This window comes from Doryrhamphus excisus, chromosome 13 (assembly GCF_030265055.1).
Source record: "Doryrhamphus excisus isolate RoL2022-K1 chromosome 13, RoL_Dexc_1.0, whole genome shotgun sequence".
In the NCBI taxonomy this organism is placed as follows: Eukaryota; Metazoa; Chordata; class Actinopteri; order Syngnathiformes; family Syngnathidae; genus Doryrhamphus; species Doryrhamphus excisus.
In genome coordinates this window covers 16,610,265-16,624,733 of record NC_080478.1, presented here as the reverse complement: position 1 = coordinate 16,624,733, position 14,469 = coordinate 16,610,265, and the positions used below count along the sequence as shown (strand labels likewise).

The 14,469-nt window shown below is 40.3% G+C and overlaps 1 protein-coding gene across 3 annotated transcripts in view; it reads left to right on the top strand.

Annotated features, from left to right (window-relative positions):
- The window catches only part of tmem63c (transmembrane protein 63C), a 29,607-nt gene that overhangs the window by 4,570 nt on the left and 10,568 nt on the right, over positions 1-14,469 (top strand). Inside the window, exons 3-9 of one of the 3 annotated variants that reach the window (XM_058090619.1) lie at positions 836-965; positions 1,920-2,043; positions 9,074-9,299; positions 10,632-10,711; positions 12,857-12,944; positions 13,062-13,099; positions 13,693-13,835. In XM_058090619.1, the coding sequence (XP_057946602.1) occupies positions 1,976-2,043; positions 9,074-9,299; positions 10,632-10,711; positions 12,857-12,944; positions 13,062-13,099; positions 13,693-13,835 (643 nt within the window). In that variant the 5' untranslated portion in view covers positions 836-965; positions 1,920-1,975. Of the gene's footprint in view, positions 1-835; positions 966-1,919; positions 2,044-9,073; positions 9,300-10,631; positions 10,712-12,856; positions 12,945-13,061; positions 13,100-13,692; positions 13,836-14,469 lie in introns of those variants that run through there. The other 2 variants (XM_058090620.1, XM_058090621.1) reach the window with 2 other exon arrangements.

Here is a 14,469-nt window from a genome sequence, read left to right as displayed (position 1 = left end):
TGCATGAGAGTATTAGAATATTAGATCTTCACAGTATGAAGTGTGTCAATTATAATAAGGCATTTTTAAAAAATAATACAGCTCTTATATCGGTTGTCATTAGTGATCCTGTATATGGTATTATATAGTATACCTATGGTAATGATAGTGATAATACCTGTTAAATTGTTTAAAGCATGCATAACAAAGTTACGTTTCTACAGTTCAACATGTCTGAAAAGGAGTAGGAAGAAGCCAATCTTATTTAGTCCTACCCCTTCTTCATATATATCGCCAATATCTAAAATGCAGCAAAATAAACACCACCATAAAAGATATTTGTGAGAATAAATACCAATACTGATACCACCCTTGGTATCAATGTTATTGATATTTTGATGGATCCACCCAGCCCTGCTGGATACTAATGCTAATGCTAATACTGTATGCCCCAAAGCAAGCAGGGTTGGTATTGTTTTCCAGTCACAGCTAATGTCATTAGTGTAATTACTCTAATTGATAAAATTAGCCTTTCACAGAAAATATCCCTCAACGGTATACTTTCCCTGGTAATTGAATTTATGAATTTCGTTACTAATTCAATGACTTGTTTGGGAAGTATATAAAAGTATATTTTTTTAAATGTAATTTTCCCAACTGCCAGTAACAGTGACATAAGAAAACGCCCCCAACATACATAATACTGTGTGTTTTCTTTTTTCTTTTCCTTTTGACCAATTCCCATTTATTAAAACATTTATTATAGTATCATAATGGCATCATAATAAATGATTCGCCTGTCATGTGTGAAACACCCGCTTGTTGACACTCCCTGAGTGCTCCTCTCTGCTGGCAGGTGTTGAATTGTCGGACGCTCCCTGGGAAGGTGGGAGTTTCTTGTGTTTCTTGGCTGTTGGAAGACAAAAAACACACACGGCAGTATCGCATCCCTTCAATGACGCCTGCCCACCATCGAGCTTTTTGAGGTGAGTGAGGATCATTTTCACACGAATTGGCCTTTTTACTGAGCTAAACTTGCCGCGGAGGGTTTTAAGTGCGCAAAATTTGTGGCGCAATGGTTTTTCCATCAAGTTGAGGTTTATAAGGAAGGCGGGTGTGCAGACTGGTGTGAGTGCTGCAGCAAGCCAGGGGAGCCACAGTCGTCCACATTGTATGACTGTACACAATCACCTTTAAAATACGGACGCTTATAGTGGAGACGAGAGGTTTGTCACGTGATTGCATCATATTAGAGTGATTTTAGTGGTCACCCGAGGAGGACGTGGCGGTGTCTGGCAACGTGTTACACCCCAATACATCTCATCTTGTCACTACAACGTGCAAGCTCCTCAAGCAGTTCATTGTGTGCTTTACATGTGCTTCTTAAGCGGCAGTTGTCACTTGCCAGATAAGGAGCCTATTAGGGTTTAGCCATTATACTACACAGTGGCCTTTATCTTTCTATTTGCAGTCACACACACAAAGACCTTAGTGTGACCTGTTGAATCCAAGCTTAATTGCATGACATTTATGTTCATTCAATTGCAATGTTGAACAAAACAACACAAATATATGCCTTATGTTCTATACTATCTACTGTAGTAAACTAAGTAATTGTACTTAATGTATCCAATCTATCAATCATATTACTTAATTGAATTAGAATTCTATTGATAAGTCATATTTTTTACATACACTGTACTACTTTATCGGGCGGCACGGCGGACGAGTGGTTAGTGCGCAGACCTCACAGCTAGGAGACCCGAGTTCAATTCCACCCTGGGCCATCTCTGTGTGGAGTTTGCATGTTCTCCCACATACGTAGCTTAGCAAATTTTATGGAGTACTTTCAACTGTTGGTACAGACCTGCCAACATGTACACATTTATTGTACTCAACATGCAATTTGACTAATTTGAATATGCGTGTATGCTTCACAGCTCTCCATTTTGTTGGATTTTCCTGGTTTCAGTGTCGAGTTCAGTCTGTATGGGACATGGAAATTAATGGATCAATGGATCAGTTTCAGGCTGCACGGCGCCCAAGTGTTGTTTTTTTCTCCAGGTACTCCGGTTTCCTCCCACATTCCAAAAACATGCTAGGTCAATTGGTTTCTCCAAATTGTCCAAAATGGGTATGAATGTGAGTGTGAATGGTTGTTTGTCTATATGTGCACTGTGATTGGCTGGCAACCAGTCCAGGGTGTACCCCGCCTCTCGCACGAAGACAGCTGGGATAGGCTCCAGCATCCCCGCGACCCTCGTGAGGAAAAGCGGTAGAAAATGAATGAATGAATGAATGTACTACTTTGTCTTGAAAAGCCTATAGAACATTGCTTTAATATTTAATCAAGACTCCCAATATGAATGCTGGTCATTTAGAGGCATCACACACGCATTATTATTTCAAGACAACTCTGACACTGTAGTAAAAGGCCTGGTTGTATTGTGGTAAGTCATGCTTACTTTGCTGCCAGGCTGGGTTTTCTTTTATGTTGTTTTGCTTGTTAGCTGTGGATGTTTCAGCACTTGGAGGAGGTGAACAGCTCCAGCTGCACATACAGATCAGGCAAAGCATGAGCACAAAGATCCCAAGCTGCTTTTGAGATTCATTCATTCATTCTACTGCTTATCTTCATGAGGGTTGTGGGGGTGCTGGAGCCTATCCCAGCTGTCTTCGGGCGAGAGGTGGGGTACACCCTGGACTGGTCGCCAGCCAATAACATGGCAAGCTGTGCTTTTTATGTATTTTATACAAATATGTTCTTTTATAGGCTGCACAGCGGATGAGTGGTTAGCACACAGGCTACACAGCTAGGAGACCCAAGTTAAATTCCACCCTCGGCCATCTCTGTGTGGAGTTTGCATGATCTCCCCGTGCATGCGTGGGTTTTCTCCGGGTACTCCGGTTTCCTCCCACATTCCAAAAACATGCTAGGTTAATTGGCGACTCCAAATTGTCCATAGGTATGAATGTGAGTGTGAATGGTTGTTTGTTTATATGTGCCCTGTGATTGGCTGGAGACCAGCACTCCTGTGATCCTTGAGGATAAGCGGTAGAAAATTAATGAAATGTTGTTTTTTAGATGAAAGGACTGAGACCCAACAAAAACATAACAAATACTGCAAAATATATATATATATATATATATATATATATTGTTTTCAGTCCATCATGTTGTCAATTACCTTAACTTTATTTTAAAAATACAAGTCACTTTTCCCCAAACTTTGGCAAGTGGTAACACATGGCCCAATTAATTGTGGTGAGGATTTGGTAAAAGTTGTATTTTTTCTCCATGTCAAGTCCAGACTGTGTGTTTGTCATTCTCCATGAAACAAGAAGTAGCCTCCTGATAACCAAAAGATGAACTAAAACTACAAATTATAAATCTAATGTTCACATCCTCAAAATATTACTTTCCAAGATGTTACACCAGTATTACATGACATTACATTGATGTTCACAATGCTATATGGCTTTTAAGGAGAAGTGAAGACAGCTGGGATAGGCTCCAGCATGCCCTCATGAGGAAAAGCGGTCTAGAGAATGGATGGTTGATCATTGACAACCTCGCAGTATAAACATAGTGTAGCTAAGTGCAATATAAGCACAGTGACAAGCATGTTGCTAGAAAAACATTCAGAATCTCACAGTATGGTTCAATACCCATACTGAAGCAGACTGAAGTCAGGCATTTGATGTTCGGTAAGCTGGGCTGCTGGGGCCTTATAGTGTTGTAATGTGTTAAGTTTTTTCATATGTCCGTTTGTGGTGATTGGTGTATGTCAAATGATATCATTTCTACTGTAGGTATGAAATATTAATGGCGTGTGTATGCTTTTTCATATATCATATTGCATTAGATCACTACATGCACGCAAGCTGCTGATCTGACATTTATATATTAATCTGTGAAGGGTCAGAATGCATCAAATCGTGAATTACTACGTTACACAGTAATTACATCAAATCATTCTATCAGGGCAGCCTTTGTTCATTGGAGGTCATTTTCTCATCTCAGTCCATCGAAAGTACCGTTCTACTGAACAGTTTGATAATACGCACAATAAAAATGTCACCATTTTGACATTTAGGTTTGGCTGAGAGAAGAAAAGAATAGTTTAGATGCTAATTTTGAGACGTTGAGACGTGTTTATGAATGGACTGCATCGTTATCGCTTAATAGAAGAGATAGCCTTCTGAGGTCTGTTTAATGAGTCGTGTGTGCTTTTTTTCGAGGCTAACAATAATGTGACTCATGTTTTCTCCCAGGCAGGCCCATTTTGGAAGTGCTCCCATAGGCTTTGTACTGAATTAATCTGGGGGTTAAATTTTCTAATGCAAAGAAAATACAGATTCTGTGCTTACATTTAAAATGGTAAGCATGTTGGACTCAAGTCGTACCAAGATGCCAGATGGGTTCTAAAAAGGGTTGTGCACACAGCAGCAGAGCATACACACATCACTCCCCCCAGGGGGCCTACTGAGCATGTGCAGCCAGACAGGAAGCAGGTGTTTGGTTTGTTGTGCATGGCTGGAGTGAGTAAGTTTTCCTCATCGTCATGCTGAGGCTCATTTGGCCTTTACAGGGAGGCTGGGTGGTGATGTAGCATCATCTGTTTGCTATCAGTCAACCACACCTCACTAATCTACACTACGTACGTGGGGGCCATGTCATAGAGAGGTGCAGAAATAGTCACGGCTGTAGCTCCACCCCCTTCCTGTCAATCACATTATAGCCTGCATGCCCTAATGAGCACATGTGCACATCTCTATCAGGTATTTATTCCACTGTATTTGTAATGAATTCAATTTTAATACCACGAAAATGAGCATTATTATCTTTGTATATCCAGAATTGTATGCTGCTCTTGTACATATTTTACATATTCCAGTTTAAGATTTTAAATTGACAGGTTTCCAACAAATGTTCACACAAAATAACCTTCCAAAAAGAGCTCATTCATTCTGGATCTTTCACTTGTAGAATCATCTCTGTCATGCAAATTTGAAGTTGGCCCCGCAGATTGTCAGCTATCGCTCACTGGTTGACTGGCTGTTGATGAGTTGCAGAGGTTTGGGAGTCAGTAGAGGTTCACCTTTTATTTATGGTGCATGTCTCTGGCAGAGCAGGATAATATCTCTTTCAGACAGGTTATGAATCTTATGTGATGGCAGGAGGGGAAAGCTCTTCCAGACATGCCCACCAAATACTTTATGGTTGCTGGCTTAGTACGGCTGCAGTGATGATGATGTTTTTAGAACAATAACTGTCTATATTAATTTATTTCATTTTCAGAATGAATAAACGGTTAGATTTCTCATCTAGTATTTGTCATCCTGCTTTGTGCAAACGTCATTAAGAACATTCTTATTCATGTAAGGTTTGGCTGTATTAATTTTGCTGTAATGGTAATGCAGCACAAAACTAGAAGTCCTCGAGAGCGCTTGGGAGTGAGAGCAATCACAGCCGAGTGGGTGTAGCAAGAGAAGGGCTGACGGTGGAGTAAATTAAACAGACTGTTTGGATCAGAAGCAGGAAGTCAATGGAAACACTGCAGAAAGAGTTGCAGAATCTGGAAGATCTAGAAAGCTTTCTGTGAAGTGTATCATATGTAGCTGCTCTATAGGAGTCCACAACGCAATGTGTTCCCCTTAAGATTTTTGATATGTCCCCCATTGACTGTCTGGTGCATCACTGGAAGAGCATAATTATAATAATCATCATATCTCTGAACGTGTATATATCTATATCTATATCTATATCTATCTATATATATATATATATTTTTTTTTTTTTTCGACTATAAGTCGCTCCGGAGTATAAATCGCACAAGGCCAAAAATGCATAATTAGGTAGAAAAAACATACATAAGTAGCACTGGAGTATAAGTCGCATTTTTTGCGGGTAATTTATTTTTTCTTCTTGGAAGGCAAGTTCTAACAATAAAAGAATAGAGAACAGGCTGAATAGGTGTAAGATATGCTAACACAATGGTTATTCAGCTACACAAAAAATAAACATGAACAGAAAAGGTGTCTAGTGTTTATGTAACATAAACACTTTTTTCATTTATAATTTGCTCTGGAGTATAAGTCGCAGGAACAGCCAACCTATGAAAACAAAATGTGACTTATAGTCCGGTACGTGTAACACAGATTCCCTAAAAGTTTTGTCAATGTTTTGCTTGATGGCGGCCATTTTTTCAACCAGTTTTGCACACAACATGTGCTTATCATTCCCCTAAAGGTGTGTGGCAAAATTCATGCTGGTTCAGCCCTAAAGTTACAGAGGGTGTTTTGTGGAAAATGTTTAGTCGTGTGAGAAATTTCTAGTCAATCTGACTTATTGGGTTTAATTTAACAGTGCCACCATATGGTGTATTTGGCCGAAAAATAATAGCACAGGCAACTCAGTTGGGGGACGTCTCCTGCCAAATTGTCACACTTTTGTGTTCAGCGGTTCGAACAAACACATATATACGGTGTTGTAAATTCCCTAGTATCAACGTTTTAGTGCAGGCATTGTGCAGGGCAAACTGTGATTGTTGTTACTTGCTCGTTCACATCCTCAATCATATTGATGCCTGCGCTTTTGTGAAAGATACCAGACGGTCATATATCAGACATTACATCAATGTCAAGTCAGACGGTCGTATCAGTACCAGTGCAGGCAGCAAGCATAGAAAAACCAAGCCATGGAAATCTGAGTTGTGCTTCATCATTAAGGACCCATCAGTCATTCCACTGCATGCGATCTCACTATATGATCGGAACTGTGCGTTCCAGCGAATCCACCTAAAATCACATACCGTCCTCGCTTGCAATACTTGCAGTACTTAAAGGACACATACAGTATGAGTGTCCAATAGCACCTACAGTATTGACCTCTACTGAGCGATACTAATTTGAATCAGTGCCAAATTGTGCATGTTCATCAAGATTATTCACTATTCACTCCATTAGTCAAATTAAAAGAGAATGCAAAACAAGCATATAAACATTAGCGTCTTTGTTTTCAGCATTGTCATCGTGAACTTGTTTCTGTCACGCTACCACGCCACCATGATAGACTGTTTGCATTTTCTGTGGTTTTTAATGACTGTAAAGCAACTGTGCTGAGATAATGGTTGCATCAGCAGCAACCACAGAGTTCATGCAAACGAACAGGAGTGTGAAGCATAGCTGGTCTGAATCAGGGTCTAGCACACAGTGTCACTACTGACAGTTTCATTGTTTTGCCTGTCTCCCTGGAAATGACCCCCCCCCCCCTCCCCACCCCCACCACCATCCTCCTAGTGTTGCACAAGCTGGTTAGCAGAGCAAATGTGTTTCCTTTTATAGCCTGGTGTTATTCAGCTATTGTATTCTCATCAGATGCAGACTTCAGCATCAAGGATGAGCACGGCATAGAGGTCACGCCGTCAGCCAGAGAAATAAATAACGCCACTTTGTCATCTGCTGCCTCCACTCGGAAGCCCGCTTTAGGGAAATGGAGGATTTAAAAAAAAAAAAAAAAACTTCCCGAGTTCAAAAGGATGAGGAGGAAATGGATATGACAGGATGAGAGCGAGCATGTTGGACTTTTTAGCTTTTAAAGCGTGTGATCTCCGCCGCATTGAAAATTGCTGAGTCACGCTTTGTCCAAATGTTGTGTGAAGCCACACGGTTGGTCAGCATCCTGCTCTTTTCTGGAGGTGGCGTTGGGAGTTTGCATCATCGACCGCCTTCTTGTCTAATACACAAAGAAGCCAGCAAAGGTGTGTTCATGCCTGTTTCACTTTGTGTGCCCAATCCCTTTAGTACAGAATACGTATTTGCATAAACTGCATGGAGAAAATGATTTTTTTGCTTGCAGAACAAAGTGAGTGTGTGAGTGTGTGTGTGTGTGTGTGTGTGTGTGCTATGGATCGGCTTTGTGATCCATCCTCAGGGAATATCCATCCCAGCCATGTCCATAGTGAGACTCTATCTGACAGCATCGCAATGCTATACAGTTTCACCACAGGGAAGAAGACACAAAGTGCACTGTTATAAAGAGGGCTTCTTACAGGTTATATTTGTAAATATCTTTTTTTTATCTGGAGCCCCGTTGAAAGTGTGATGTGCAGCAGTCACAGCAAGTCAAATCATTGATGCTGACAGCTGGCACTGTGAACAAAAAAAAACAAAACACAATGTTTGTTCAGTATTTGTGGGTTTTGCTGTGTGCACAAGAGTGTAAACACTTCTTGAATCCAATGACAAATCTCATATTGCACATGAAATGACCGCTGTCAATACAAAAAAGGTGGTACTGATGCAAGGCTTTGTCTGTCACAGCACTGCAGTATTTCCTCTGTGTGTGTACACAAACTGAACAACTTCCACTGTATTGATTGCGTATGTGACTGCTTCCGGTCTGTGGTCATGGCACTGTGAATGATCATATATCCTCTGCATGCTCTACATAGGAAAGTACACAGGGAAAAGGTAGGCATCAGCTGTTCAAATATACGCTTGAGTAAACAGACTATTTTACACTTGAGCTAAGTCGGTTTGTTCTCTCAACAATATGTTCCCCATCCGCATTTTGTTAGCATCTGCCTGCGACATCTGCCTTTTAAAGAGAGCTCCATGTGTAGCTTTCATCTTAATTATTATTTGAGTTGTTTTTATGTGGCATCTAAATTCCATTCTTCAGATAGAGGAAAAAGTCAGATCAATGGCTGCTAATGGAGCCCGACGGTACCTTCGACTGAATCTTATGATCTCAATTAGAGATGCACACAGATTGCTTGTAGATCACTATTAGTAGAGAATGTACAACAAGTACACATTGGTAAAGTAAACTGTCCATCACTCAAATATTATTCATTTTCTTCAAGCGAATATCACAAAATGGAATTGTGACCAACATATAAAGGTTTGCATAAAACACTCTCGAATCAAGTAAAATAAAATATTGACAACTTACAAAAAAAAGTCAGTTTACACAACTAGGACTGCACCCATATACCCTTATATTAATCGAGTAATCAGAAAAAAACATATGTTTTCTTGTTTAGAGAGGACAAATTCAAACATTTCTCACTCTGCTCTGTATCTTTAGGTATGGTCCAGTGCTGATGGCTGAAACTGCACTGTTCATGTCCAGAGCGCCCCCTGTGGAAGGGAGGCCATTTGATCTGAACATACAGGGCCTCCTTGACTCCCACGGGGATGACAACAGCACGGCTGAGAGATGCTACCGCGCACACTCTCGCAGCAGTGTACTACAGGGTCTGCCGTTTGGGGGGGTGCCCACTGTCTTGGCTATCAATGTGGTCATGTGGATGGTGAGTATTGTATATTTACATAACAATCACAACATCTCAGGCTATTACGTAGTTTTTTAGCTACTGTATATTGTACTGAGTGAGAAATCACATTATCTGAAAATGAGATATTGGCTTTTTTTACCGACATCTGATATTTGATAGTGTCCAAAATGTGATTACCGATATCGACCGGCAGAACAAATGATATGCTTCTATTGGATGTCAATATTTCATGTGACATGTCAATAGCTCACAAAGCTCGTGTTCCTCAGCAAAAACCTCCAAAATTAAATGTGAGCTAAATTGACCCCTTAAACCCGTCAATGCTGCTGTGAAAAAGCTTGTTGTTGAAGCTCTCATCGATGTAGCCAAGCATGCACAGGCCTAAAAAAATACATTTTCTGAATGCCACGTCTTAAACTCTCTTTTCTCCTAGAATAAATACTGTTTACAAGCGCACAGGCAGATATTTCTCTCCAGTTTGGCAGATAATAATAGGCTTCCGCTTTCTGCTGTCAGCGAACTGACTTCCGCTGTCAGGCTCCATTCTGCTCTGATATCGCTCTCAATCTGCCACCACCGTGTTTTAATTGGCTCATTTCATCACTGACTGGTTGTCAGGGCAACACAGGGGCTTGAGTACTGTCTATTAATGACAAGCATGAGTCTAAGCATGAGGTCCCCCCCCCTCGTCCTCCACCCCCGAGGAGCACGCCTCTGCATCAATTCCATCATCACATCTGAGACATTGGAGGAGAGCGTGCCCACACATTAAGACAAAGTCAAATAAAAACAACACAGAGACAATGGATGTGAAGAAAGACAAAATATCACAGAGAGATGAGCTCAAAAGTTTGCATCTTATTATCATTAGATATATTGTGTATGTATGTAGGTAATAAGTATACGTAATTAAACGAAATGAGCCCTTTTTGATTTGTTGCTATTGATCGAATATTTTCTTGAGAGTGCACTGCATGTGTTTGTGTGTGTGCACACTTACCTGCCTGGTAGTTTCCACGACAACCACATACTACTCAAAGAGAGGAAGGTATCATGAAATAATTATTGGTGGGGGTAGTTATGCTCCTATGTACTGTAAGATAGATTACGTAAATGCAATCGCAAGAATTTGTGAAGATGTTATATTGTTCTGTGCCGACGGTAATTACAAGAGCGGTTTACATTGTTGTTTTTACGGGGGGCAAAAATGTTGCTGCACATATGCCATTGGGACAAATTAGACTGCAGCATCATTAAGGATAATTATCATAATTATAGCACCCAGGTTTGTGATTGTTTGCAAATGTGTTTGTGTAATGAATCCTGCATGTGTTTTGTGGTTCACAGTTCCTTTTGCTGATTTTCTCCTGTCTGAGGAAGGCAGCTTGGGACTATGGTCGTCTGGCTCTGTTGATGGAGAATGACAGGTGAATTCATGTCTTTGAATGTAGGCCTTGGCAACATGGATGGAGAACTAGTGCCCTAGTGTAGCCTTGAGCTCCCTCTGCTGAGTGTATAGAAAACTGCATATTATTATCAATGTACTACAAAAGTCCAGCCATCCATTTTCTTTACCGCTTGTCATGCATTCTTCCGGTGAGAGGCGGGGTACACGCTGGACTGGTTGCCAGCCAATCGTAGAGCCCATGTAGACAGCACTCATACTCACATTCAAACCTATGGACAGTTTAGAGGCTGCAGTTAACCGAGCATGCATAGTTTTTGGAATGCGGGAGGAAAGCGGAGTACCCGGAGAGAACCCACACGCACAGGAAGAATGTGCAAACTCCACACAGAGATTCGAACGGAGCTAAAAAAAAAACATGCTAAACACTAGGCCACCGTGAGGGCCGTAGTAGAAAAGCGAATCACAAAAATATTTTCATAAGTGATTCACTTTTTCATGATTCATTAAATAACTGTGTTCACCTATCATATTTAAGTATTTGGGGTGTCATCACCTTACTTTATCAACCATTCACATTCATTATATTTGGCAGAAATTTTAATTTTAGTCCCATCCAATTGCATTCCCATCAACACTTGTACATGTTTTCATGCTGGTTAGTGAACTAAATAATCTCTGCACAAACAAACTTTTTCTGAAATATTATGGGCTTCTTTTCGACAAGAGAATTGGCGACGCAGCACGGATAAAATGGCTGGAAGAATGCACTCGGGGACCTGGATACTGTAACTTGAAAACACGTCTCTAAGTGGAAGTTTTGGAAGACAGTGGCATTACCGTTTCCACTTGAACCTGCCAAATGACTAATGTGTAAAAAGGAAAAACAGTTAAGATCACAGCGGAGCCTTGGTGAGCATCATTAATGCGTTCCAGAAGGTGCAACTAATCCAGGGGTGGGCAAACTTCATTCAGTTAACAAAATTGTCCAGGGCCCGGATATATATTTGATACATGCCAACTGTTTTACGTTTGTAATCCTAATTTTATCCGTAAAAGTGTCACACATTCTGTCCCCTTTTTTCAGGAGCACTTTAAACATCAGACGAAATAGAAGTACAATAAAAAAATGACTATTAAAGAGTATGTGAACATCCCTGACTACAACTTGACTCTGACTACTTGAAAGTCATGTTGCGAGCTTGTATGTTAAAGGTTTAAATACTTTGGATGCAACTGGCGGGCCGGATTCAAACGCTTAGCGGGCCGTATTTGGCCCCCGGGCCATAGTTTGCTCACATCTGGACTAATCCAAACAAATCTTTTCATAATTTTATAACAAAACACGTTATATTTTAACAATTCCAAATGCATATGAAAGGGAATAAATTAACATTTAAGATTACTTTAAGCTACTTTTTACCAAAGGCAGTGAGATCAACACCTTCCTCATAAACACCACCTTCCTGTTTTGCTATGAGCTAATCACCTCAATAACCTGAAACCTTTTGATAAAGAAGGTGAGAAACACTATTGAATTCAAGAAATAACTTTAAGAATTGTTGAACACGTGTAAAACTATAATTGTATACCAATAAAAACATGATTTGTGTTAACATTTTTGAGAGTCAACCACTGATGACTCATAGACAGGAGAGCTAGCTGTTGCCATTTTATGGGCAAGCTAACAAGGACAGTTGTGATAAAAATACATTAAGAGCATAGTTGGATTAACACAGTGTATTAATAACATAACAAGACTTGTGTCATAACCAGAAAATGTGCACAAACTGAGACAAAATTTTTGCGTACATTTTTTACGTTTACTAAACAACATGCTAACCACGGTGGATGCTAATCGAGGTTCCATTTTGACAATATAGATTCATGTGTGTAGAGACGTCGCAAAGTACAAACATTATACAAATTTGGGTGTTTTCAATCATTTTTTTGGTCTATGTCTATATTTTTGTTTATGTAAAAGTTTTGAAAAACATTTTTTATAAAACTAAGGAGCCAGTTGCTTGAATAGCATTCAATTAGCTCCATAGTGTCAACATTCACACACAATTTCAGGAGTACTTTGCAGTGCTTAAAAGGGAAATGACTTTATTTTTGTATTTAAATATCTGTGATGACATGTCAGCTTGTGATTTTCTTGTTTCAGCCTTACGTCGTTGTTTTATGGAGAACCAAGTGAGAAAGAGAAGTCTCCTTCGGAGTCCAGCCCTTCTGACTCGGAGACAAAGGACATGGTGAGTTTTGACCCAGTAGACATTTTCATGAGAAGCTAAATGCCACCAAGTAGACCATAATACTGTATCATTTACACACTTATAGTTAAAGCTCCTTTGTGGTTTTATCTTTTCTAGGGTTTTTGCTCATGGCTGAAATCTCTTTACCATATGAAGTAAGTTCAAAGTTGAAAAGCGTTTTGTCCTTTTCTACATCGATATGCTAGGCCTCGGTCCTCAGAACTGATGTCACCCTAAAATCTAAAGTCATGTTCTCTCTCATTTACGAGCAAAAACAAACAAGTCTGGCCTCACGCAACCACTGGTGCCGTGGTTCCCCACTGAATATTTGCACTTTGCTGGACTCTGACTGACATAACAGATTCAGGGCCGTAAAAAGCTATTTCCCCGGTGTTCATGGGTTTCCATAGTGTTATGCTGGGGTTTGGCTGCCTGTTTTTAGCTCTCGTGCCAGTGGCTAACTCTGGGATCCCTGGGAAAAGTGTAAAGCCACCCTGCAAGTTTTTCATGTGTGTGGGCTGCTGTGAGACCAGCATGTACCTCTCTCCCTCTTCTTCTTCTTCTTCTTTTGGAACTTCCTGTCCGGTTACCACAACGCCTAATGCCAAAGTAGTGGTGCCACCACTTTATTATTATGAGGTATAGTGGCAGCTGTATTCAGTTATGTATTATTAACATTTGTATCTTTCCAGTCGTTCATTTGTTTGGTACTTCCAGCGCTGTCACAGTTGTCGCTTTCATTCTGCAGGGACGAGGAGATCCGCAGCAAGTGCGGCATTGACTCCGTCACATACCTGTCCTTCCAGCGCCATATCATCCTGCTGATGACCGTGGTGTGCCTGCTTTCTCTGGCTGTCATCCTGCCGATCAACTTTTCTGGGAATCTCTTAGGTACATGGAGCCTCCTATTTTTTTTATAAACAATAGAACAGAATTTATTCAATCGTTGAAGGGGTTTTGAACTGTAGAAATACACTCCCAATTTTCATGAGCCGAACTAGAACTTTTCCTATCTACACGAAAAGCTAATGAATTTCAAATTTTGTTCACAAATCCGTGTCAGTAAGCATTAATGATTCATAATCCATTCGCCTCACAGGTGAGACATATCGAGATTAAACAGCATTATTATTGTACAGGTGTGCCTGAGGTTGGCCGCAATAAAAGGCCAGTTCAAAATGTGCAGTTTGTGTCTGGTGCGACCACCATTTGCCTCAAATGCTGTATACAATCGTCCCTCACCACATCGCAGTTCAAATGTTGCGGCTTCACTCTGTCACAGCCTTTTTTTTAAAGCATATTAAATCAAAATGTGCATTATATGCAGTATTTTTTGAGTGAATCAAGCATTTTGAAACCAAAAAATGGCTAAATGAACAGGAAGTATGACACTTGAATTGTTAATTGTGTATTCTACATTGGTTACTAGGTGTCAGTAATTTGGTGAGACATGCACCAGTCTGGATTCCCAAAACGACAAGTACTTTTGCAGGTTTAAATGATCTCACAGCAGGCACGATAATAA